Raw genomic sequence first — 23,349 nt, 5'->3', positions numbered from 1 at the left:
TGGCCACAATTCTATTGGAATATAAATCAAGTATTTTGCAGTTAAAGTAAAGCACGGTTCTAAAATTATGGCCTTATCATCATTCAATCCGTACTCTGAACCTCCTAGGTAGTCCTATGAACTTCAAAGGAAATATTGGTTGATGAAGAGCAGAAAATAATGGACATATGATTACAAAAAGTTTAAGATTGCAAAATGAACACAGCAAAACCTGAGTTACTATAAGTTTTTTTTAGTTTGAAGCACAGAGCAAGAGAAGAGTTTGTTGTTGGTGTTCATCCTGTGCTTTTGGAAACATGATGTCTGATAGAGGTAATTGTGAGGGAATTCAAGGCCAAAACAGCCAGTACCAGGAACGAACAATCAGGCTAAAGGACCTAATCCTTTCTTAATAACCACCTGGCCAACACATTCTGTTTCAAACGACAAAAGACAAGTGGATACTGTATAATGTTGACAAATATGCGTGAGGCACAATGGGAAGAGTTGAGGTTGTAAATGCACATTTAGTGTGGAAATTCTATTACTTCTACGTCAGTTAGCTCGTCTGCATGCTTATTGTATAGTATGATAAAGCATATGCGTTGACAGTGTTCTTTGTTTAGTGGCTACATGGAATTAATGAACCAAAGGATATCATCAGACAGCCTCTTCCTCTGCTTTTCTCTGTCCCTCTCATCAGCAGAGTCATGTCTGGACATCCAGAACATGGCCACAGTAACCGCACAGTAACCACAATATCTCCCTGCCTGGAGGCAGAATACAGTTTCCAGCCTTTTCAGCCAACTTTGATTCTCTGTTCAGTGTTTCAGTCTCACTAGTCCCAGCGCTCATTCTCCCGATGACCTGTGATCTCAGACCTATAGGCCCCTCACCATCTTTTATAGTCTCTGGGCTCACTCTGACCTGTGGTTGCTGGGCCTTGTCTAATGGGGACATGTGTATAGAAACCCTGCTTGTGGAAAGACAGAAAAATGGGAAAGCAATGTTGATGAGATGACAGATAGTGGGGGAAGATGAGGGGAAGGACAGATGGGAAGTCCTAACGGTTGCTGTACTGGTAAGACATAGAAAGTAAGAACTTCAATAAAATGCTTGTCTTTCTGGAATACAAAGATCATTAAATGTTGGGCCCCACAGTTTGGAAGTATTTAATTGTATGGAAAGTGTAAAAAAAAAAAAAAAAAAAAACAACATTAAGAGAGGACATTGGAGTCCTAGTTGCACTGTTAGTTATCAAGGAATTTGACCTGAGGGAGGAAGCAGCTCAGATCTCTTCTGCAGAAGGTGTTTGCATATGTATCATGTCAAACAAACCTTCAGTTAGGCAAAAAAAAAACCAACTATTGAGTGCTACTAATATATAACAGATTTTAACAATTTTGCAATCTGATTTCATACAATCCTGTACTCAAACATATCCAAAATAACAATTTTTGAACAGTGAAAACTGATCCAAACATAGGTTTGCCTTTCCTATACCGCCAGCTCTTTATGATCTTTCCATGTTCTCTATAGGCTGTAAGACTTTCCTTGCCTCAAAACATTAGGGCTTTATAAAACAGAAACAAGACCTACATTGGGTATAGTGTATACCCATCCACATAGTGAATTTCCTCTCTGTGTGGTCTCTTATGCAGTAAAGGGCTGCAGGACTTGGCAGTGAGGCAGGGGGTGCATTACATGTGTCTGTTCTGTACATAGACTCCCGTCTCCAATGTCTTTACTTAAATACAACTTGTGCTATTACTGCGGCACATACTGTATTAACCATGTGGTTTTACATATACAGCACACTGTATGCATCTTTAACACATGGCTGGAGTTCATAGTTTCACTCAGTGCCAAGTCACTCAAGTAGGACAGAGAGAAAGTCCAAGTCTCTTCCCTCTGTAATCACATCCCTTGTAGAGGATGAAGTCACAGATTCACACTCAGATGGTCTGTCTTTGGCTGGCCTCTGCTAGTCTACAATGAGCCATTTATAATATTTCCTAATCATCCTTACAGTAATGCATTGCACGTATTCCCAAAACACCAGATTTGGAATCAACACTTGTGAAAATTAGTTACATGTTTGTGAATGTTTATAACAAAAAGTCAAGGCTTTGTCTTATAATTGTACTTAGATTGGGGACAAAACATGGTAAAATATGCTTTGTTGAAAAGTTAAAGTTTTTTTTTTATGTAGAGGGGTTATGAGATGGAAAAGTCTTCCTCGCCAGAATAAAGATTGAAGAGCGGGTAGGAAAAAGGTATACAATAAGATACAAAATACCACTTCGTAACTGGGTTCGTGCTCCCAAAGGGAGTGTGAGGCAATCATTTAATCAGAACTGAGTCAGTTGTCTGGGATCCAGACAATGATCATATGGCCTCCACTGCATCTTGACAGGAGGATCAGCGGGTGTTTTTTCTCTTGGCATTGGTCTTGCCTTTTGCCTCTACTCACTGTGTGTGGTGGTGATGATGGCAGAGTGTGAGGAGCCAAACTACGCTGTCAGAAATTAAACAGGACTTTTTTTGTAACAACAGACAACAACCTCAGCTCTCGGGGGGATAGAGAGTGGTTGACGAGACAAAGGATCAAAAGAATCTCACTAAATACAGTTTGGGATGCTGTGAGCACCCAAACTGTGGCTGAAAAAAGTCCCTGTTGATGTATAAAAACACTATGTGGTCTTAGAGACAAGAAAGAGACAGGCGATTGACATTCCTGCTCCTCTTGCTCACTCTGTGAAAGTTGACTGCGGAGTTCATCAATATAGAGATTCTTGACTCTTGAGGTTAAGAGCACAACTCTGCTAGGAGCTAAATCGGAGCCTAAAACCAGCCCAACTGTCATAAAAGGCCTGGCATGCTAGGATTTAAAAGATCTGAAGTGATATTTTCTGATAATAACACCCAATTAGACCAATCTACATCTAAGAAAATCTAAAAAAAAACAAACCAGTAATTGTGGAAAAAAATAATCTCTTAGGAGACTAGATGTAAGATCTTCCAAGGCTTATCACATGAATGACTCCGTAATTTTATAACAATTTGAAATGCACAAAAATGTTTCAGCCTGGATATAAGGAAGCAAAATGACATTTGGTTTTGTCAGCCATCAGTTTTCAGTCACTGCTTTGTTAAGCCTATTGAACAATATACTCTGCCAGTTTCAGTCATAATACTTGGAGAATAGAGAAGACTGATTCACTGGACTGTGTCTATAACTTTTCACCAGAGAAACCGCAAAATGGTACAAATAGTAGCTCATCTTTACATTGTCCAGTTTAGTGGAAAACCTTGATGTCTCGGAACACTGAGGCTGACAAACTGTCAGTGGATATTGAAACACATTGTGTTTCATTATTACCCAAACTACAGTATACATTCTCAATTACACCTGCAATAACTGACTTCTTTGGCTATTTTGGGAGAACCCGTGAACACAACACTGACATAGTATCACTTTTCAAGGCAAATGTAAAAGTTCAGGTGTTCTGAAGGAAACATAGTATTAATTTGGAGATGTATCTCCAGTCTAATCATGAATATCAGTCAAAATCACCTCTCTTTTAGCTCTGATTGGGTCTCTACAAACTGGTGAGGAAACATCTTTGGCTGCTTCATGCTTGACTGTGAGTGTACAGTGGGTGAAGATGACACAATGAAACATTTGAAGATGTCACCTTGGGCTTCGGGAGACATGGATTTTTTTGTTTTTACAATTTTCTGACAGTTTGTAGACCAAGCAACTAATGGATTTATTGAGAAAATAACAGTCGGATTATCCAACAATGTAAATAATCATCAATCCCAACCCCACTAAGCATTAAGTTGAAAGATTTGGGTTATAATTCTTTGTATAAGACATTTATCTCTACAAGTGAATCCTTTCACGTTGTCACATTTCTTTCCTCTTACCCCTTGATGTATTATCATAAAATATCAGCTGTAGAGTTTTATAGATGCTTTGCTAAGAAGGAACGTGTGCAGCCGACTGTACATCATGTAAAACAGTGACTTTTACATCCTGTCAACTGAATCTTGTAAATCACTGAAGTGAGAAAGGAGTGACTCGAGAGTAATGGTCAGCTTTGAATCTATGTCACTCCCTTGTGTTCACTCAACTTAGCTTACTCAACACCTGTTGTCATGGCAACGGTTGGCCCAATTCTCATAGCAATGTGTTTACGTGCTTGGGCTGTGACCAAAACAGGCAAAGAATAACTCCAAAATCTCCCCCGGTGCTCCAATAACTTTGACAATTTTTTCCACTGGTTGAAATTTTCAGTGCAGACAAAAGAGGTGAGAAAGTGAAGTGAATGGAGATGAGTGGAGAAGCCATGTCTTACCTTCAGAGTGTACTTGTGTAAGTCCCAGGTAACAAGTACAATATAAAACGGTACAGAGCAATAGGGCTCTCCTGGTGGAAGAGAGGAAAAGGATGTTAGACAACAGCTTGACTCGTGAAACAGTTCCATCATTTTCTCCTAAAGCTAATAACATATTGTAAATAAGAGCCTTATTAATATATCATTAAAATAATAAATCAAATCATTACTGCTGATTTATGGATCAGTTAAAAACCTAACAAACCAATGAGTTTCCAGGTTGTTAAAATCCTTTTGGATGACGTTGATCCATTCCATTTGGTAGGAATCTTGTTATAAACTACATTAATAAGAGTTTGTGTATTTTTTTTGTAATAGCCCATCAGTGTTTGAGATATAAATGTGGACATTAATTAAATATTTAATGATCAAATCTGCACTTTATAAACAGTAATAAGTTCTTGTCCTGGTGGTGAAACAGTCCAACAAGCCAAAGGGATTTTCCACAACTTGGCCATGGGAAGTCTTTAATAATGCTTGTAACAGATCTATAAAGCGCTAGTAAATGTTTTAACCCTTCAATAAAAAATGCTTTGTAAGAAAATGGTACCAAAATTAGAATTACTTGCATTTGACCCTAAGAGGAATGTCTTAACATATGCTACAATAATGGCAAAACTGTCATTCTGAATTCTATGGGATGTGTCTGAATAGTCTGAGATTAACTAACAGCATTAACATCATCACCAAAAACACAGATTCAAACAAAAACCACATGTTTCGCAATTGACCTAAGATGTGAATAACAAATGGGTCTGGATTCTGCTAAAGCACTTACAACTCAGAGCACCTCTCGTTGTCTGAAACACACACACACACACAGCTACGAGTTGTGGTTTTGGAGACAAGAAACTATCGTAGGACTTGTCCATTAACTCTGCGCCCAAAACCAACATGCATATGCACACGCACAGAGAAAACAAAAACAAAACGGTCTCTTTCAACACCTTCACCGCATCCAGGTGCGCAGCGAAATAACTTAAAGAGACTGACTGGCAAGTGGATTGAGAGCTCAGCGGGGGACCGAGATCTGGTGACAGGCCGGGGAGCCACTGTTTACCGCTGGAGGTCATCCAGACACACATGGTCTCACACACACATATTGCAGGAGGAAATGTGTATAGCAGCTGTGGGCTGGAATGGCCACAGAGAAGAAGGCAAACAGGGGCTTGAAATATATAAATGTGGGAAAGATGGTAGCTGTTGCATAAACATATTTACCTGCGCTTCCCCAGACAAAGATGTGTCTGTTCGGAGTAATTCTCAAAGTGTGGCTGCTTCCCCTAAGGGCCTGAATGATTATAATCATGGTGTGTGTGTGCCGTGGTGTGCATACATGTACGTTTATGGTGTCTATGTCTCCTGCTCTTTCAGCTCCTAGTTGCTAATACAGCTTCATCACAGCCATCTCCACACACAGCTGTCTGTGGTTACGCAGGATGTTTGTATCTGCCAGACTCCGAGCTGATTACAGTCTGATTCAGTGTCTTATCAGCTGAGGAGAGATCCGCTTTCCGAAAATGAGTCATGAATGCCGAGATTTTTTTTTTTTTTTTTTTTTGACTGCAGCATAAACGACTCTCATTCTGTTCCCCCGGCTGTTTACATCTGTGGAAACTGGACCAAGTTTCCTGGGAAACAGTTCTGTTTTCTTTGGCTTTTCACATTAAAAGTTCTCGGTAGCTTGTTTAGATTTTCATTAGGCTGCTTTTGAAGTGTACGTGACAGGTTGGGATTTCTCCTCTATGGAGTGGTTGGAGGTGGCTGCGCTGAGGGGGGGCAGTTTGTAGGCTTTGGACATTTAAATCAGGAGGACTGACATCTGTACACTGACCCTGTCTTGTGTGTTTTTTTCTGCCTGCAACAGTGAACTATGACATGACTCCCTGAAGGAATTCTCCACCAAGCTGACTGGACAAAACAGAGGTTGGATGAGCAATCCCTCCTCCTCCTCAGTCATCCATTAAACCAGACAGTTGATACAGTGCTGTGAGCAATTGAACTCACATTTCAAAGACAAAAGGGTGGAGGAACACTCTGTGCTGCTGATACCATCTCTCTCTGCTTCAGCTGATCTAAACTATGAGCTCCTTTGTCATTCAAAGGCAAAGGACAAGTCATTTAAAACATAGTGAAGGGACAGATGCCACAGTGATCACCAAAGCAGCGCGACTGAGCAATAAAGCGATGGAGAGAGTGAGTCAGAGTATCTGAATGTTTGTTACATAATTTCCCTATGTGGCAAAGAAATTCAGTCACTCTAATTGACTGAGATATCTGGTGCCACATTATACAAGCTCCAGTAGTAAAGATGCAAACAAAAAGATTCTCTCTCTCCCTGCTTTATTTCTTTTTCAAATCTCACTCTTTTATCATATGTTTATGCCGTTATTGTCTTTATCACCTACTTCTGAACTCTGATTCTAACCTCTCAACCTCTCAAAAAACCACCCCCTCCCCAAACAGCGACCTGTCTACAGGCCGGCAACAAGTCAAAGGTTGAAGGGGGAAAAAAACCCACAAAAAGACCAGTGTAGTTTCCATTTGTAGTCACAACTTAGAACTACTCATTGATTCCCTGAGAGTATTTCCCAAAGGTGATCCTGCCTCGTGAGCACACACACAGCGGAAAATTCCTCTGGATGAACCGACACTAACAGAGGCTGATGAGGAGAGTGTAAAGACCAGTTTGTGTTCATCATCTGTTCATTCTACAGTGGAAAAAATCTCTCAGGTCACACTGTTTAGTTCCTAATTAGTTTATAAACTGACCTGCATCAGTCGTGTTCCAGCTATTGCAGAGCAGGTGAATTATTTAGAGGCATTTGAAACAAAAATTATCAACTCACAATGTGTCCATCTATTTCATTTTTTAATCTATTTACTGCTTCATCCTATAACTGTTTTCCAGTGTGAATAAACTGCAAAATATGGAAACACATCGCCTAAGAATTTACCTGTGCAAAGTCAAGAGCGGGTCATGAAGGGCGACACCATGTGGACATGTAGTGAAAAAACGCTCCTTGCAGCTGACACCTCGCAGGTAGATTGTCTTTATCGCAGTCGTGCACATAATAATGCATCACTGCTGAGCTGAGGCAAAAATTAAACACGTTTAAGCCAAGGTTTGTATCTCTTTACGCACGACAGCTAGCGCCTGCGCAACATCCAGGTAAGTCCAACAAACTGACACAATTTGAGCGACCTGTTGTAAAGTAAAACTGGAGGACTTGGGGTCCAGTCTCCGGACTTTCCTGCTCCCCAGATGGCTGTATTCCCACTATCTGGCCAATGATCCATTAGCTAAACCAGATGTTCGCTGCACAATAAAAACCAAAAAAATCAGTCTTTGGCGAGAATGACGCATGCGTGTAGAAATGAATGAACAAATGCATAAATGAATGAATGAAGGACTTTTCAAAATAAGCTGAGCAACATCAGGCTGCTGCAAATACTTCCCTTAAAATAGTAAACACTACAGCCAAGTCAAGAGCAAATATTTCTGTTCATGTATCAATATAATCTCCTACGTTTTCACTGTCTGTGAAGATCACTGCTGTAAACGTTTACATAAAACATCTGCATTTGAAAATCACAGAGCAGTAAAAAACACATCAGATGCAGATGTTTTACTAAATAAATTCATATTAGTTTTTAAAAGCTTTTCTTTACAGCTGGGTATCTCACCTACCTTTTACTACCCTGCGTAAATGTGGCTGTGAGGAATGCGTAAACGGAATGACATGGAAAGCATCACAACAAAATCTAACAAACGGTCTAACCTCGTTAAACTTTATAGGTCTGAATGACTGCCTGATCTGCTTGCTTTGTCAGATGAGTCCGATTAGTAAACACTACATAGCAAAGCTCCTGCAGGCAACCTGAATATATTTGCCAAAAAAACTTTCAGACTCCTGCATGAACTATTTATCTTTGAGCATCACAATCCGTCTTGAACGAGAGCGCACTGATTTGTGAGACAATAAAAAACGCAGCCTGCACAAATCGCTTCCAAATGAACCAGATGATTAATGAAAAGAAAAGGGGGGAAGCAAACATTTGGGCAAACTGATTCATTTTGGCAAATGAGCGCCATTGTAAAATGCCACACAAATGACACCTCCGGTCCAATTAGAGCCCATTCAGAGCCTCTGGAGTCCCCATGTGGACATGATTCCTGCGCTGAGCTGGACCACAGCCAGCCGGCACATCACAGGTACGCACATGGAGGCATCCACGTCCTTTATACTGTCTCTCAGTCCCTGCCAGTGATCCCTTTCCATCATCCTCTCATCAGAACACACAGAAACCGTGAAATAAACGTTACTTACTTTGTGTCTAGATGAGAGGTTCTGCAATCTCTCCTTCGGGTGCCTAAATTCATTTGTATTCATTTGTCCTGGCAGTCAAAAACCTGATCCGTTAATCACAGCGTGACTCCTTTGCAAGGGGGGCAGAAGACGCCGGTCGCCGTTTTACACATTTGACAAGCTGTGGATGAAGTTCCAGAGGAAAAAACTCATGTTGAATTGCCTGTCAAGCCCGACATAAATTCCTTCTGGCAGGCTGGTTTGACAGAGAATTTTCCTGTGCGATTGCCTGTCGATATTCCCTTGTGTTTCATTCATTTATGCCGATCCAGATTTAGGGACGCGCAGCCGGAGAGAGAAAGCTGAGGGATCTTTGGAAAGGGGGTTACGGAGTCAGGAGCGCTGGACTCATCCCTTTCCTTTTTAAATAGGCTTTCTGTGGGTAAAGCGATGGCAAATGCACCGCACGGCCAGGTGTCAAGTTTCAAGCCCAGCGGTTGCATGGAGCAACTACACGCCTTCTCCAGGGGGTGGCCACATGGATCCTACCCAGAGCCCCTGAACCGGTTAACCATATGAATGAACCAGAGATCCTGCAGACACTCCAGAGATTCTCCTTTATAATAATATGTGGAATAACTGGGTTGTTTCTAAGCTGCCAAGCCAATTCTTTGGATTTTCCCAGGTACTGAGTTGGTTTGGTTACCAGCAAATCAGAGCTTTATGACTTCATTGTAAACTTGGCAAGTGTGCCTCATCTCCCCTTGGAGTACAAATGGGGAAAATGTGAGGGTTTAAGATGAGTAACCCATTGCAAAACACACATAAACGAATGTTCAAGGTGTTGATATTAGTCATTCTCTTGGAAAGAGATCCCTCCTATTTGGCCACACTGTGCAAATTTGTTAGTTCAAGGAGATATTTTGCAACCACATCTGCATTGAAACCAGTGTTAATGGACACATGCAGAAGGAGAAGCACCTGGATCAGCTCCCCTTACCTTAACAGGGGTCATGGCCTGGTGCAGAATGAGGCTGACCAAATGCCCCTGTACAGCCACCACAGCTAGTAATTATCACCTGACATCTGTTTGAGATGTTTTGTGAACATGCACACGAACATAGGAGTTACTTTTGAAAGAAAGTCCTTCTCAGACATACAATTTCTTCAGCGGAAAGTGAAAATACATCTAAAACTCCTTCACGGAAAGACCTTTGGATGATCTAGATGAAATATTCTGCAGACAGACGCTCCTGTAGAGTTTTGTTCTTCCTTATATTGGAGTGGAGGTGAAAATGTAGGCGAAATCTTAATACACTGCATAAAATAAGAGAATGGGTTTTAGTTTTATGTCATTTCAGTGCATTTCTGAGAAGCACACGCCTGCTTGGGCCTCAGCCCATCTCAGATTATCTTCTAGGTAAGGATTTATAATTTTTTAGTAGCCTTGTTATGATTGTAATTAAATCAGTTTGAAGGGAATATATGGGTAATTTCTGAAATAGAGGGATCTTGAACTCTAAATCTGAATGAAAGCATGCAAACACTCTATGAACTGGTGTTACAGTAACCTGCCTGTTCTGGTGAATGCTGCAAACAGCAACATTAACGGATAAACAACTAGCCAAGGAGGCTATAGAGTAAAGATGTTGGTGACTTGGGGGCAATTAGCGTTCGGTCTTTGAGCTGACTGACCGGAGGCCTTCAGCCTTGAAAGGTCGCCTTGAATGACACTCTGTAGGGTGGGGCTGACTGCGTGTGTCAGCTACGGCGATCTCCCTTCATTTCAGCCTTCAGCCGTTGGTCACTCGGCCCCGAGGGTGGGTGCTAATGGACGTAAGTCATTAACATCCTCTTTACAGTCCTCTTCACACACTCTGGGCCTTGTGTTTCAGCGCTGGGTGCCACCCGACCCTCCCATGTACCTCCAATGAGCCACAGCAGCTCTGCCCCCTTCTTCCAAATTACAAACTCGGTGCTTGCTAGCGCGCTCACTGCCACCCCTTAAAGCTGCTTAATTATGGTCATTGGCACCAAGTCTGAAAGCTCCCTTTATCCCCCCCACACTCCCGAAATAGGTCCTGCTCAAGCACACAGGCAGCCCAGATCAAACGCTCCCCATAGGGAAGGGGTCATTACTGGTACGCAGGGCGGACACAGCCCGATGGGTGCCGGGCCACGCCTTGAGCCCAAATTGCAGCCTGGGCCTAGCGAGGACACAAAACTGTTCTTTGATGCACGGCACGAGTAACAGCAGCACAGCCTGTTTGGATATCAGTGTTTACAGTGAGCTATGTACTGTACATACACACAAACAACCAATGCAGTGTTTTACAGACTTACAGCTAAGAAAATTGTGCGCTGGGCTTGGCTGGGTGTTCACATGTTTCTCAAGGTTTATATTTATCTGAATGTCACCGCTGTTTTACATAAGTAGCACGTCTAGAATTGTTTCCAGGTGACAAAGCTCTTCAGTGATACAAATCAGATTACATATGAAAAATGTCGGGTTTTAACACATTTATCATACTGTCTGAGTATTTTTGGGTGATTTAAAACACCTGAGGAGCCATGCAAGCTAATGAACAGTGGTGTTTTTGCAGCATAAAATAACATCATGTCACCCAACAAATAAATAGGTTGTAAAGACAGTCACCTCTGTGTGGGTGTGTTTTCAAGGCGGGCAGTGGCAGAGGTTACGGAGGTGGTGGTGTTGAAGCAGACAGTGCTGTCTCTCTCAGCTCCAGTGCGCACAAGAAGACTGTTCATAGCAGGAATGTGTGTGAGTGTGTGGCTGCACGTGTGCATGTGTGCGTATGTGGAGTGTTTCTGTGGTTTGTGTTTTTCCTTTACAGGTGGTTGTGTCCACTTGTTTGTGTTCCTGGTTCTGTCTCCTTCCTGTGCAGGGATGGTTTGGTGATGCACCGGGATGTGGAAAGTGGTCAAACAAGCTGCTGTCTGCTGTGATCTCCATCTAGTTTCCTTTCTATTTCTCTTTGTTCTCCCTCTTTAATCTGTCACCATCTACTCACACTCACTCGTCTATCCTTTTCACTTTTGTCTGCTAAATCCACGCTTTTCCTCGTTCTCCTCGATGTCTGTCTCTCTTTCTCTCTCGCTGCCTTTCCTTCACCACAAGCATTTCTACTGTTGGCACACCAGAGTTAGACAGCCACCCTGAAAACAGTGCCACAACCATAATGAGCATGTTGAGTTCTCATAATAACACCAGAATAACCTGTTGGGGGAGACAAGCTCTTTTGGGGGCAGGCTCTGAGACCTGGCCAGGCAGGACTGTCAACACCACACAGATCTGCACTTGTTGAAGTGTGAAATATGGAGTTAAGTTTCCCCACTATGTGCTGTTTTTAGACTGATTCATGCAGTGTTTGCACTTTTCTCACTGTATTTTGTGTTCAGGGTTGAGTTATACAGGAGTTGTAAGGTGCTAAAATGATGCACATTTGCTTGGGGCAGGATTCAGAAAGGGAGGAGGGTTGGATATTTCTTCATTTTGCTCAAGGCAAGCTGCACTAAACTTGTCTGGGAGTCGGAGAGTGATTGAACTTTATCTCTCCAGAGATTAAGTTTATGACCACATATCAACCCCCACTTGCACTTAATCAGTAAACAGTCAAATATGGAAGACAAAAATGTAAATATGTTATATAAAGTCACAGTCACTTGTATAAAAGAATAAAGAATAGCTAGAATGTTTTGTGTGCATCTGCCTGTTATGTCATCATTTTGTCAACTGCTAGTTTTACTTCTAGTTTTCATTTTATGTCTATGTGAAAGTGGTTGTTCCATGAATGTTAAAATTGGTGACCTCAAACCTGCAATTGCTGATTTTTGGAGGGCAGCAGAAGTAAGTTCTGACAACATCATTTACAGTTGATAATTTGTAAAGTTAACAATCAGTTGCTTCTTTATGTTGAGGCTGCAGTTTCAGGACTGTGTTTGTGGGGCTGCATTTCTATAAAGGTTAGGAAGGTTAGGGATCAGGTCAGGGTTGTAGTGGTAGTGGTGTTAGAGTACCCCCATAAGTTATCCATTTCAGTAGGTGATTCTGCTCCAAAAAAACAAAGGTCCTACAACTGCCATTCTGACACAGTAGCATCGACTACTGCAAACACAAGCTACTCAGTCACTCTCGTTTATTCAGTGGTGACCCTAGAGTCTTGGAGGTCTCAGGCAAAGAGGCCTATCGAGACCTCCCATTGAGTTTAAAGGGGTTTATAATTGTCAATGTAAAACATGCTTACAGATGGCGTTTCACTGCAGGAACTTGGGCATCAATGTTTACATTAACTACCCAGTAATAAGCCCTTACAGCCTTTCTTTTTCCATTCTGGTGCAGGATCCAACAGCTTTGACCACAAAATCAAGTCAGAGTGTGACAAAACAATGACAAATAGGAGTTTCTGGATGTGACTCCAGTTCTATGAGTACACAGGAAATAGAACAACGGAGGTTTGTTGTGAGCCTGTATGGCCAGTTTATATAGTAGGTGGTGATGTTGCAAAGACTATTTGATGTGGGCATCAAAAAGGTGAACTATATAAACATTATTTGTCCTCTACTATTCAAACCAATTAACATTTGGCTTCTCCTGATTATTTTTTGGGTTGCTGAGAAGTACCTCCCAAATGTAGGTGCCTGTAGAGGTAGTGTGTCTTTCTGTTGGAATATACACAAAGGGTCAGGTTGCTCTGAAATGGCCTGAAAGTTCCTGCAGTGGAAAATGGCCAAACATGAGTGGCTGAAAAAAGGTACCCTTTCCCAGGTTTTTTTGAGAGGCCCCAAACATTTGCCCGGTTTGCCTCCCCCTATGTTACATCCCTGCTTTTGTCTCTAATTTCAACTACATCTCCTGAGGGAAATTTCTGGCTCCTTAACTGTTAAATGCTCATCAACCTAACTGTCTGTCTGCGGTGTTGCACAGTAATTGTTGTGTGGTGTGTGAGAGTTGTGATAGTGCAAAACAGTGAAGTTTTTGGCCAGACAGGTAAATGACAAGCTGAAAATTTACTTAGAAAGCAAAGGGAAGGAAGGTTCAACACTACGCATGACTGTTTTCACATCACCATGGCTTTTCACTATTGTCATTTCATAGATTGTTATCATAAAAAAAATTTTTTGCACTTATTGATATTGTGGAGCAAACATTGCAGGTTTGTGCTCAGTCAAGAAGAAATCGAAGGAAAATAATGTTTGTCTCTCCTCCCCGCTCCAATAGTTTCCAATTTATACTATCCTTTTAGTGAAGACTGGAAACACTGAAGTCTTAGAAAAGGCTTGAAAATGAAATATCTCGCAATATGTGAAAGTGGAGCAGTAGAGTCCTTGGCAGTATAGCTTTGACTTTCTTCATTCCTGACACATTTTTTTGCCAGCTACAGAGAGTATTGACACAGGACCATCAAAAAGGCGCAACACGCTAAGAAGTTAGTCCACACCTGTGTGAGCATAAGCATAGAGGACATACTGTATGCATACTGTAAGTGTGTGCACAGGTATGCAGGATCTTAGATACGTACTGTATGTGAGAAAGAAATTGGCTGGATCGGCTGCTGTGAAATTCCATCTTTCAAGCTCCTCCCTCCATAAACAGTCGACCCCGACAGCATGTACAGTAGGAGAAGCCCTTATTTTAAATTCCAGGCAAGTTTTTATTCAATTCACTGTATAAAGAAATCCCACCTACGTGTGCAATTCATCTCCTGATTAAATCCAGCTTCAATTTCCGATTCAGTACTTATCATCTGTCAAACAGAGCCATAATTCATTCTTATTCTGGACACAGGGCTCTGTATTGAATTTGGATTGGGCCACCAGAGACCAGGGCAGCCTAAGTAGAAACAGCAGGGCCTATAGTGAAACCTGCTCGCTCTGGCATCAAATCAGTGTCCAGATTCCAGTGATGCCTTCTGTAAAAGGACTTCATTATGCTCTCAGAATATGGACTAGACAAATATTTGGCTTGGTCATTATGATGCTGTATCCACTCCCCCATGGATCCAGGTCCTACACCAGGCTCAGTGTTTCTGCATCCCAGAGATGGTTCACCAACCCCCCGTCGACTTTTTCCTGTCTCATTCCTGACAAAAGTCCAATGAAAAGAAAGGCAAACTAAATTCTGCAAGAAATACAACTGTATTTTCATATTACACCAATAATAAGAAAGAGGCAACAAAGACACAGAAAGATCAGAAGATACTTGAAGCAGAATATTGCAGTTTTTGATAGTAAGAGTAGACCAGAACTGAACCTGAGGAATGGATTTTTTAAATTAACCTGCAGCTCCTCTGTCGCCATCCTTCTGACATAATTCAGAAGTGGTCAGGAAGTGTCACTACCTCAGACCCCAAGACCCCTCTGAACAGATGGTCTTTCACTTGGATATTTCAGCTACTGCTCCACTACTCCCTCCTGTTCCCTCACTCCCACCTTCCTCTCCACACAAAAACACACACTCACTCTGCAGTCATATTTCCATCACTTCAGAGGACATTAAGCTCACCTATTCATTTCATACAGCTTACCATAACCTGAAACATTATTGCTAATCGTTAACAAAACCAATTGATTCTCCACAATGTGATGACCTGAACTGTACATACAGTTCATATCTTTGATGTCGTCCGTCCACATGTACATTTTAAATGGTGTTTTGGGAAACGCACTTAAGTACTTTCTTTTCAAGAATTGCACTGGAGGATTGAAACAGCTCTTATGTATTAAATATGAATCTACAGCCATGCGACAGCTGGATTAGTGTCATTACCTACTCCATCTGTGCTTCTGTTCATGCGTCGTGGGTGATCCGATCACAAAAGGACACCTCTAGGTTGCTCAGACCACATTCGAAGGTGGTCTTTGCCTCAAGTGGCCACATTTTTAAAGCACTGCATATGAATGTCTCCTGAGCCACACTAAAGGACAGCCTACTCAACTGACGTTTAAGCAGAAGTACAAGAGGAATGCCAATAGCATCACTTTTAAGTGCAACAACAGGCGACAACAACAGGCGAAATTTCTCTTCTTTTAATTCCTGGTAGACTAGGCACATGAGGGGCCTCCTGCCAGTTTATCCCAACAACATATTTAGTCTTGCATATACAATGACGACGTGACATCTGATCGCAAGCAGTCACTCAATTTTGAGAAAAATTCTGATGCCAGGTGTAAACTGATGATTGTAGAGCTGTCCACTGGATCACCCAGGATGCAAATTAAGCATTAGTTTAGGATCATTTTGCCTCTATAATAGTGAAAGCAGAAGTAAATCAGAAAGATAACATGCAGCAAGGCTCTGTTTGTTGGAAGCAAACCCAGGTCGATGTGATAAGGACTGTGGCATTAGTACATGGAGCTCCACCATGTGAGCTTTCAAGGTGTCCCAAGGATGCATGTTAAATTCAGGTGGTAGCAGGATATGAGCAATTGATTAGCATTTTTAGACTTGTTAGAAAGCACAATTTATTTCTAACACTTGCATTTTTGTAGGGATTCACCAAGGAAGATATAATGTGTGAAGTGGTCAGGCTTAGATGTGCTGTTAAGCATGTCGTTTTACATTTTGGCAGAGTCAGGATAGCTGTTTCCCATCTTTAGAAGCTAATTAGATACCGAAAATGTCAGTAGGGTCTAGATTGTTGGGTGGTCAACCAACATCTGAAACCTTTCTAATGTAAAATGAAGGAACTGTTTTCGACTGTGTCTGTAACTTTCTAATAACCTGACATTCACACCTACGTCATACATCAAGGGGCCAAATGTGTGGAAGTGAGAAAACAAACTAATTCAACATCTTTCTGGGTCTTCATACAAATAATTGTCATTTTTTTGTGTGTACAAGCAAGCGCAACAGAACAACTGGCTGAAAGTGAGTTGAAAGTTTTATCGATCAAACACACCTTGCGGAGCAATTTGTCATCCAACAAGGTCAAGCAGCATTTTAACAAAACCTGGCCTTTATCTCCACTGGAAAGTTATCAATCTTGTCATTTTGAAGAAAACAAATTTATCAAAAAATGGAAGCATTCATCTAAATAAAAAGTGACCGGCAAGGCTCTATAAACATGACTGAAGGACTGGAGGATTGGTTACTGCTGCTTGTGTGCACACGAGCACAAGCCCTGTTTGTGTGTATTTTTTTTGCAGCTGCAGCGTGTGTGCATGCGTTCGTGGGTGTGTGTGTGTGTGTGTGTGTGTGTGTGTGAGAATGTCAACCTTTAAACTGTCCTGTAAAGCAAAACTGTTCCAGGCCAGTGGCTGTGCCTGGGAATCACTTTCAGATGGTTCTGATAAAGTGATATTACGCGATTCACTGTGGCTGCAGGAAATTGGAGAATTTTCCTATAGACACAAGTAATGGTGCCACATGACCCTGTGTCCTGTCCACACCAGTGAGATAACTTCCTCTTCCGCACTGTGACACAAGCCATCACCATTACCATGGCCAATCTCAATGCCCCTTCTTATTAAAGAGACCCTCACTTGGAGCTCAGCGTCCTTATACAGCTAAATATGGCTTACTGTACTTCGCTTAGCCTGAAGCGCTGGGCTTTCCATTAATGACAAATCTGGCATATCTCAAGACTTACAGAGAAGAGGTATACATTTCTTTTTAGAGAAAAATAAATTGGGTTTCCTGCAGCAAACAAGCCCTTGGGTAAACCTTCCACATCGGCTTTCTTTAAATGCATTTATTTCTAAATCTATCAGCTTGGCATTGATTTATCTAAACCTCTGTAGGGAAAGTGAGAGATTGAACAGATTTAGCATCATCCATTGAAATTAAAGCCTTCTGGTGCGGAGGCCGTGAGGCTTCTGCATGCTGCAGAGCTATCCCAGGTGTGTGGAAGCTTTTTAACTCAGGCAGATGGGCTTGTCAACAGCTTTGTCACATCCAGCAAAGCTCGTAGGTCAAGATTGGCAAAGCCCTGACTGTGCTGCCAATCTTAACTCCTTCGCCCCTTCTTTCCTGTTCTTTCATTCCCTCTACTGGTTCTCCTTCACTATTTCTGTGACCCTACTTCCACCTCCTGCCTCTCATATGCCAGGAGGAAGCCAAGTTTGGAGGGGAGAGGGGGGAAAAGCTTATCCTTTCTTTAAGTCCACCAAAACTCTCTCTGCAAAAGCCCTCAGGGTTATACAATAAACATTTCATTTCCTCTGGCAAGCAATAGGAAGGCTTATATGATGTAAAAGAGCAGAAATAGCTACTGAAAAATTCTTGTCATTCTGTGTTTCTCGGGCTCGGTTCATTCCTGTCGTTGAGGGCCTAAATCTCTGTATGAGGAGTTTAGTTATCTTATTACAGAAGGATAGAACTGCTTTATTTTAAACAGAGCAAATAAAGAAGGGCATGTTTTATTCAAAGAGATGGACAGAGAAGGGTCACAGAAGAAATATTGTATGTTAGGTCTGCTCTTGATACATCAAATGTCTTCATCTGTTATGGTAGATGAGGGTCGTGTTCATTGTAAGGTCTGTACCTTACTATGCTGAGTGCTGTGGGATGACATATGTTGTGAATGTGTGTAACAAAATAAAATTTAACTGAATCAGAATAGTTCAGCTTATTAATGTCACTATTGCAGAGATGTCAAAGAACATTTAAAAAGATACTTTTCTTCAAGAAATTGTTCACTGTGGCATTTCTAACTCTTCTGACATCATTTTAAAATTTTCTTCTTCAAAACTGCTTCAAAAGACCCTTTACGGATCTTTACACTATTATTAAACATTATTACAGAGCTCCGTTGATAGATGGGATTATTTTGGATACTCTAAGTTTTTTAAACTTTACAGAGCCAAGCCACACATCCCATAATTGTAAGGAAAAAGACCACACTGATTTTTAACTCATGCTTTTAGAAGGTGAGAGAAGCCGTTCTGTGTTTTTCCCTCATTTGTCTTCCATCATCTCGACACCAAGATCCTCCCTCCGTGAATAATATTAAAGAAGCCGTTTCATCACATAAACATCTCTAGCTGAATGATCTAAATCGCAACTGTGTAGCTTATATTTAAAACCATAAAAAACAAGACATTTCTCATCAAAATCAAAGCTGTGAGAAAAGCAGGGATTTGGTTAAATGCTAGATAAGTATGGGAAAAAGTGGAACAGAGCTGATCAACTATGGTAAGTTTTGCTCAGTTGCAGTTCTTGAACTAGCTGGAATTTCCTTCACTTGCATGTGTTCATTACTCAATCTTTGCCTGCTTATTTGGCATTTTTGTGCCTTGTGAAGTGGGATCAGTGGTGCTGGAGTGGCTTGTGCATAAAAGGCAACAAATTGAGAGTAAATGTGGTAGTCAAAGTTATCATGACAATCTGACACTGAATAGCGAACAAACATAGCAGAATAATGTGCACTCACATATCATTGTGAATGCTTTCTGCTCATAAGTTAAAGTCCGTTAGAGTTACGTACTTAGATTTTTTTCCCCCCATGATTGCATTCCTACCTTAACTCCTAGGCATCATTTGAACTAAGTTACACACTGGCCCTTAGAGACAAAAATGTCAATGTCAAAACCACTGTCATAATATACATCACATCAATATTAACTTCCACTGTCGCTGAGAACATTTTTAACCAACATCAGTCCTGATCACAGTGAAATGCACCTTTAATCTTTTAAACGACAGTTTGCTTAAATATTACCACTGTTGTTTTTGATGGAAAAAAAAGAAAACCACAAAAAATGTAATGTTTTCCATGGACTAAAAGCTAGGATTTTTGATTATCACAGATAGGACTATATCAATGATTAGCAAAAAGATAGATTCTGATCCTTTTTTGTTGTTGTTTTATTTTTTGTGTTATTTTATTTTTTTAATCTCGGATTGAAAAAAAACTCACATTCAGGACCTTAAAGACATAAATGTTGTCAAAAACTTGCAAATGTTACAAAAATAATATTGTTTTCCACATTTACACAAATTTAGTCATCTTTAACTAAATTTAATCCTAATAGTACCAAATATTCATATTTCAGGACTTGAACCTTTTAAATGCCATTTTAAAAAATAGCACCGTTGTTATTTTTAATAAAACAAACACAAAAATGAAATATTTTCTTGATACCAATTGTGATTTTGTGATTATCACAGTACCTGGAATGTCAGTGATTTCCAGCAAGATTGATTCTGATGCTTTTTTTTACTTTCTGTCCAATCATAGATTTTAAATAAGACCATAAAGACCTCACATTCAGGCCTTAAAGACAAAAATGTGTCAAAGCAACTGCCATAAAATATTATATATCACTGCTTGATTCCACTTTCGCTGTCATTTTTAACCAGAAAAAGCTAATGTAAATGCATAAAAAATGACATTGATTCAACATTGATTTGATGTATCAGTATTTTAGATTTTTTTAAAAAACTCACACAAAGGAACTTAGAGACAGAAATGTTCCCGAAGTCCTAGATTGCATGTAAGTTAAAATGACTGGCATGTAAGTCTATATTGTTTATTCATACTAAATGCATAGATCTACTTCGTTCCTACCTCCCTCTCTTTCTACATCCCTCCCACTCACAGCAGCCTGAGCACACCTGCTCACCTATGACTCTGCTTAAACTCTATAAATCTACTGTACACTACTCAATAGTGAGTAGTAATTCAGCCATATAGTTGATTGACTGATACTGAAGAAGAAGAATGATACAGAAAGCTTCAGCCCACAAGTTGACAGGTTGGTTTATGAGGATATAAAACCCCTGAAATCTGAACCTGTGTTTTTTATCATTGGTACACTGCAGTTTCAAAGTAGAGATGTTCAGCTATGGCGTTGACGGCTTCTTTAATAGTGCTTTAACAAAGCAGATGACATTAGTCATATATGAAACCTTCACCTCCTCTAACACAGAGACCCTTCACACTCCTCCTAGTGCCAGACTGCCTATTATTCTAACAGATTGTTACGCCCAGGACACATTGCCATTTCCTTCCCAGCCAAAATAAATACTAGTAATGATAACACTTAGATTTCCTGTGTGTACCTGCAGTGTATTTAGATATGAAAAAAAACACATCTTTCATGCCATTGCTAAACCATCTCATGGTATGTGGGATGACTGGAGGATGAGGAGAATAAAGTGTTTCCTTCAGACTGTATGCTTATTCATTTCTGGACAAATAAGCACCCACTGCTCACCCCTTAATTTTTTATGGTTTCTAATCTGAGAGCTGAACCTTGCCCTTAGCTGCTTTCTGCTCCCACCTTCATGCTCTGATTGTCGAGTTATGTCGTCTCCTTGTCTCTGGTTGTTGAATTATAGTCCCTGATTTACATCATCTTTTCAGCCACCCTAGCAGTGTGTGGCTCGAGGGATGGAGGTGTCTGTTGGCCGGTCGCTCAGTCCACTGATTTAGCCCAGGCTGAATCCCTCAACAGCTATTGGACGGATCGCAAAAAAACGTCACAAACATTCATTCATGGTCCACAGAAAATGTATCATGCAGACGTTTCCTGTAGCTCTGGGTGCTGTGAAATTTGCTACAGATAATAAAGGTCGCTGGAGTATGAATCCTAATGACTTTGGGAAAACTTCCCCCAGCAGATTCAAGTTTGCATTGATTCAGTGCAGTCAAATAGTTTGACTGCACTGAATGGATTTGCACACATTTTTATACAAACTTTCATGGATTCCTGATAATGCATCGCTATAAATGTGGTAACTAATCCTTCAGTATCACCAAAAGGTTGGAGCAAAGTGAAATTAATCAACAACAATGAGATGTATTGCCATGAAATTTGGTACAGAAGTTAAAGTATTTTCTTTTTCTTTGCATCATTTCTCAGTCTCCTTTTTTTGTGCTTTAGCTGTAAAATAAAGCACATTTTGTAAAAATGTTTTCAGGGGAATGCTCAGAGGCCTGTCACACTGAGAGCATAAATGATAATGATACAGGAGGATCCGACCCTTATGATGTAAAAACGGAGGGAGAATTGCTGGGTGTGGACTGTAAGCACTGCGCGATGTGCCTACGACAACATCTATGAAAGAGACTTGTTGACTGGAGGATGACTCAAATGTTTAGTTAGAATTAAAGCAAATTAAAAGCAGCATTCTTGCGTTCATTTTTTTTTAAAAACATGATTTTTTTTCCTTTTTTTTTTGCCATTTCAATAGCACCTAATCCAAATATTTCACCATCCAGTGCTTAATAACCAAAAGGTGGTTTGGTTCCAGCTGAAATCATTCTGATATAAAAGACACAAAGGCCATTTGTAAATTCCCTCAGTCATCAAATCTGCATAATTCTTTCACTTGTAAAACATTACTGAATGGTTTTATGACTCGGTAAGTGTTAAAATCTGGAAATAATCATTTTTAAAACTTTAAAACAGATGCAACCTTGGAGGCGAGTGGTGCATCATCAAAAGGAAATAATTACAACACAGTCTGAATAAGTGCCTTTCCTGGACACAAAGAAGCAGCTTGTTCCATAACATCACTGTAACTGTAAGTGCTTTTATTGCACATTTCCACCATCTTGCCGCACATTGTCTTTATTGTAAGTTTCTGCTGGTTTCCACTCCCTCATGCAGCGAATAACACATGAGAAGATTTATGCTTTATAATGAATGGGTGAGGCTCCTTTTTATGTGTATGGTGATGATGTGCCTTTAAGCATGTGCAGTGGGATGCATTGCAACATGCTTCTGATCCAGCTACTTATTTATTAGTTTTTTTTTATTATTATTGTTTTACTATTGGTATTTAATGGGTAATGCAAAGTCTCACAAACTTTTCTGGGATGTGGCCCAATTTTCAGATCCCAGAAATCCCATAATCCCAAGGCTTTCCCGCATGACGAGTATGACACACATTTCTAATTTATTTTCAGTAGTACTTTGTGCACTCTGACCCGAGGCATACTGCAGTAATACAAGACTCTGGGGAAAATGCCACATTTTAGCAGCGTAAGTCATGATTGTGACACATTAAAGTGAACTTAAACTGAGACGTATGTACATACAGGTGACAAATTAAAGGAAAGCTAACAGTAAGTGTCTTAGGAAGGCTTTGAGTCACTTTATACCACCAGAACCGTGTCAGCGAACCTTAACATTGATTCTATGAATCTCTGGAACTTCTACTAGAGGGATGAACACCGTTCACCTAAAATGCATTCCCTCATTTGGTGTTTTATGATGGTGGTCCAAAATCTTTGGTGTTTAATTGGGCTGAGTTCAAACATTATGATTCACATCATTTTCATCAAACCGTTGTCACTGATTCCTCGTTCCCTCTGGATGGAGGCTATGCAATCCTAAATGTGACTTTTCCCCTTAATTTGTCACATTTACCTTTACATAAACTATCATAAAATTTTAAGCTGAACAAATACTGGAAAAACTGCCCCAGTTTTTTGGATTTCAAATAAAGGTTATGACCACCATTGTGTGAATTTCCATTAAATATGGCTCAGATAGTAAATAATGATAAATCCTACTGACCATGGTGAGCCTTTGGCTTTTTTTTTTTTTTTGTAGTTTTCACACATTCCATACTCCATATTTCAGTGTGTATCAGCTGGCCTGAAAAAACTTTACACATTATAAGGTTCCCAAAGTATGTGTTTATCTGACTTTGAAGATCCACTGCTGCTGTGAGGTTCAGACTTGCT

At 40.5% G+C, this 23,349-nt stretch overlaps 1 protein-coding gene across 1 annotated transcript in view; it reads right to left on the bottom strand.

The window, feature by feature from the left end:
- col27a1a (collagen, type XXVII, alpha 1a) overlaps nucleotides 1-9,110 on the bottom strand; it is a 77,145-nt gene extending 68,035 nt beyond the window's left edge. Inside the window, exons 1-2 of the mRNA XM_023272217.3 lie at nucleotides 8,714-9,110; nucleotides 4,344-4,414 (exon numbers count right to left, since the gene is read on the bottom strand). Coding sequence (XP_023127985.2) covers nucleotides 4,344-4,414; nucleotides 8,714-8,766 — 124 coding nt within the window. The 5' untranslated portion in view covers nucleotides 8,767-9,110. The remainder of the gene's footprint in view (nucleotides 1-4,343; nucleotides 4,415-8,713) is intronic.
- Between the last annotated feature and the right edge of the window lie 14,239 nt (nucleotides 9,111-23,349).

The sequence above is a fragment of the Amphiprion ocellaris genome, chromosome 17 (genome assembly GCF_022539595.1).
Source record: "Amphiprion ocellaris isolate individual 3 ecotype Okinawa chromosome 17, ASM2253959v1, whole genome shotgun sequence".
Lineage (NCBI taxonomy): Eukaryota > Metazoa > Chordata > Actinopteri > Pomacentridae > Amphiprion > Amphiprion ocellaris.
The sequence above is the reverse complement of the archived record's forward strand: the minus strand, read 5'-3'. Positions and strand labels throughout refer to the sequence as shown.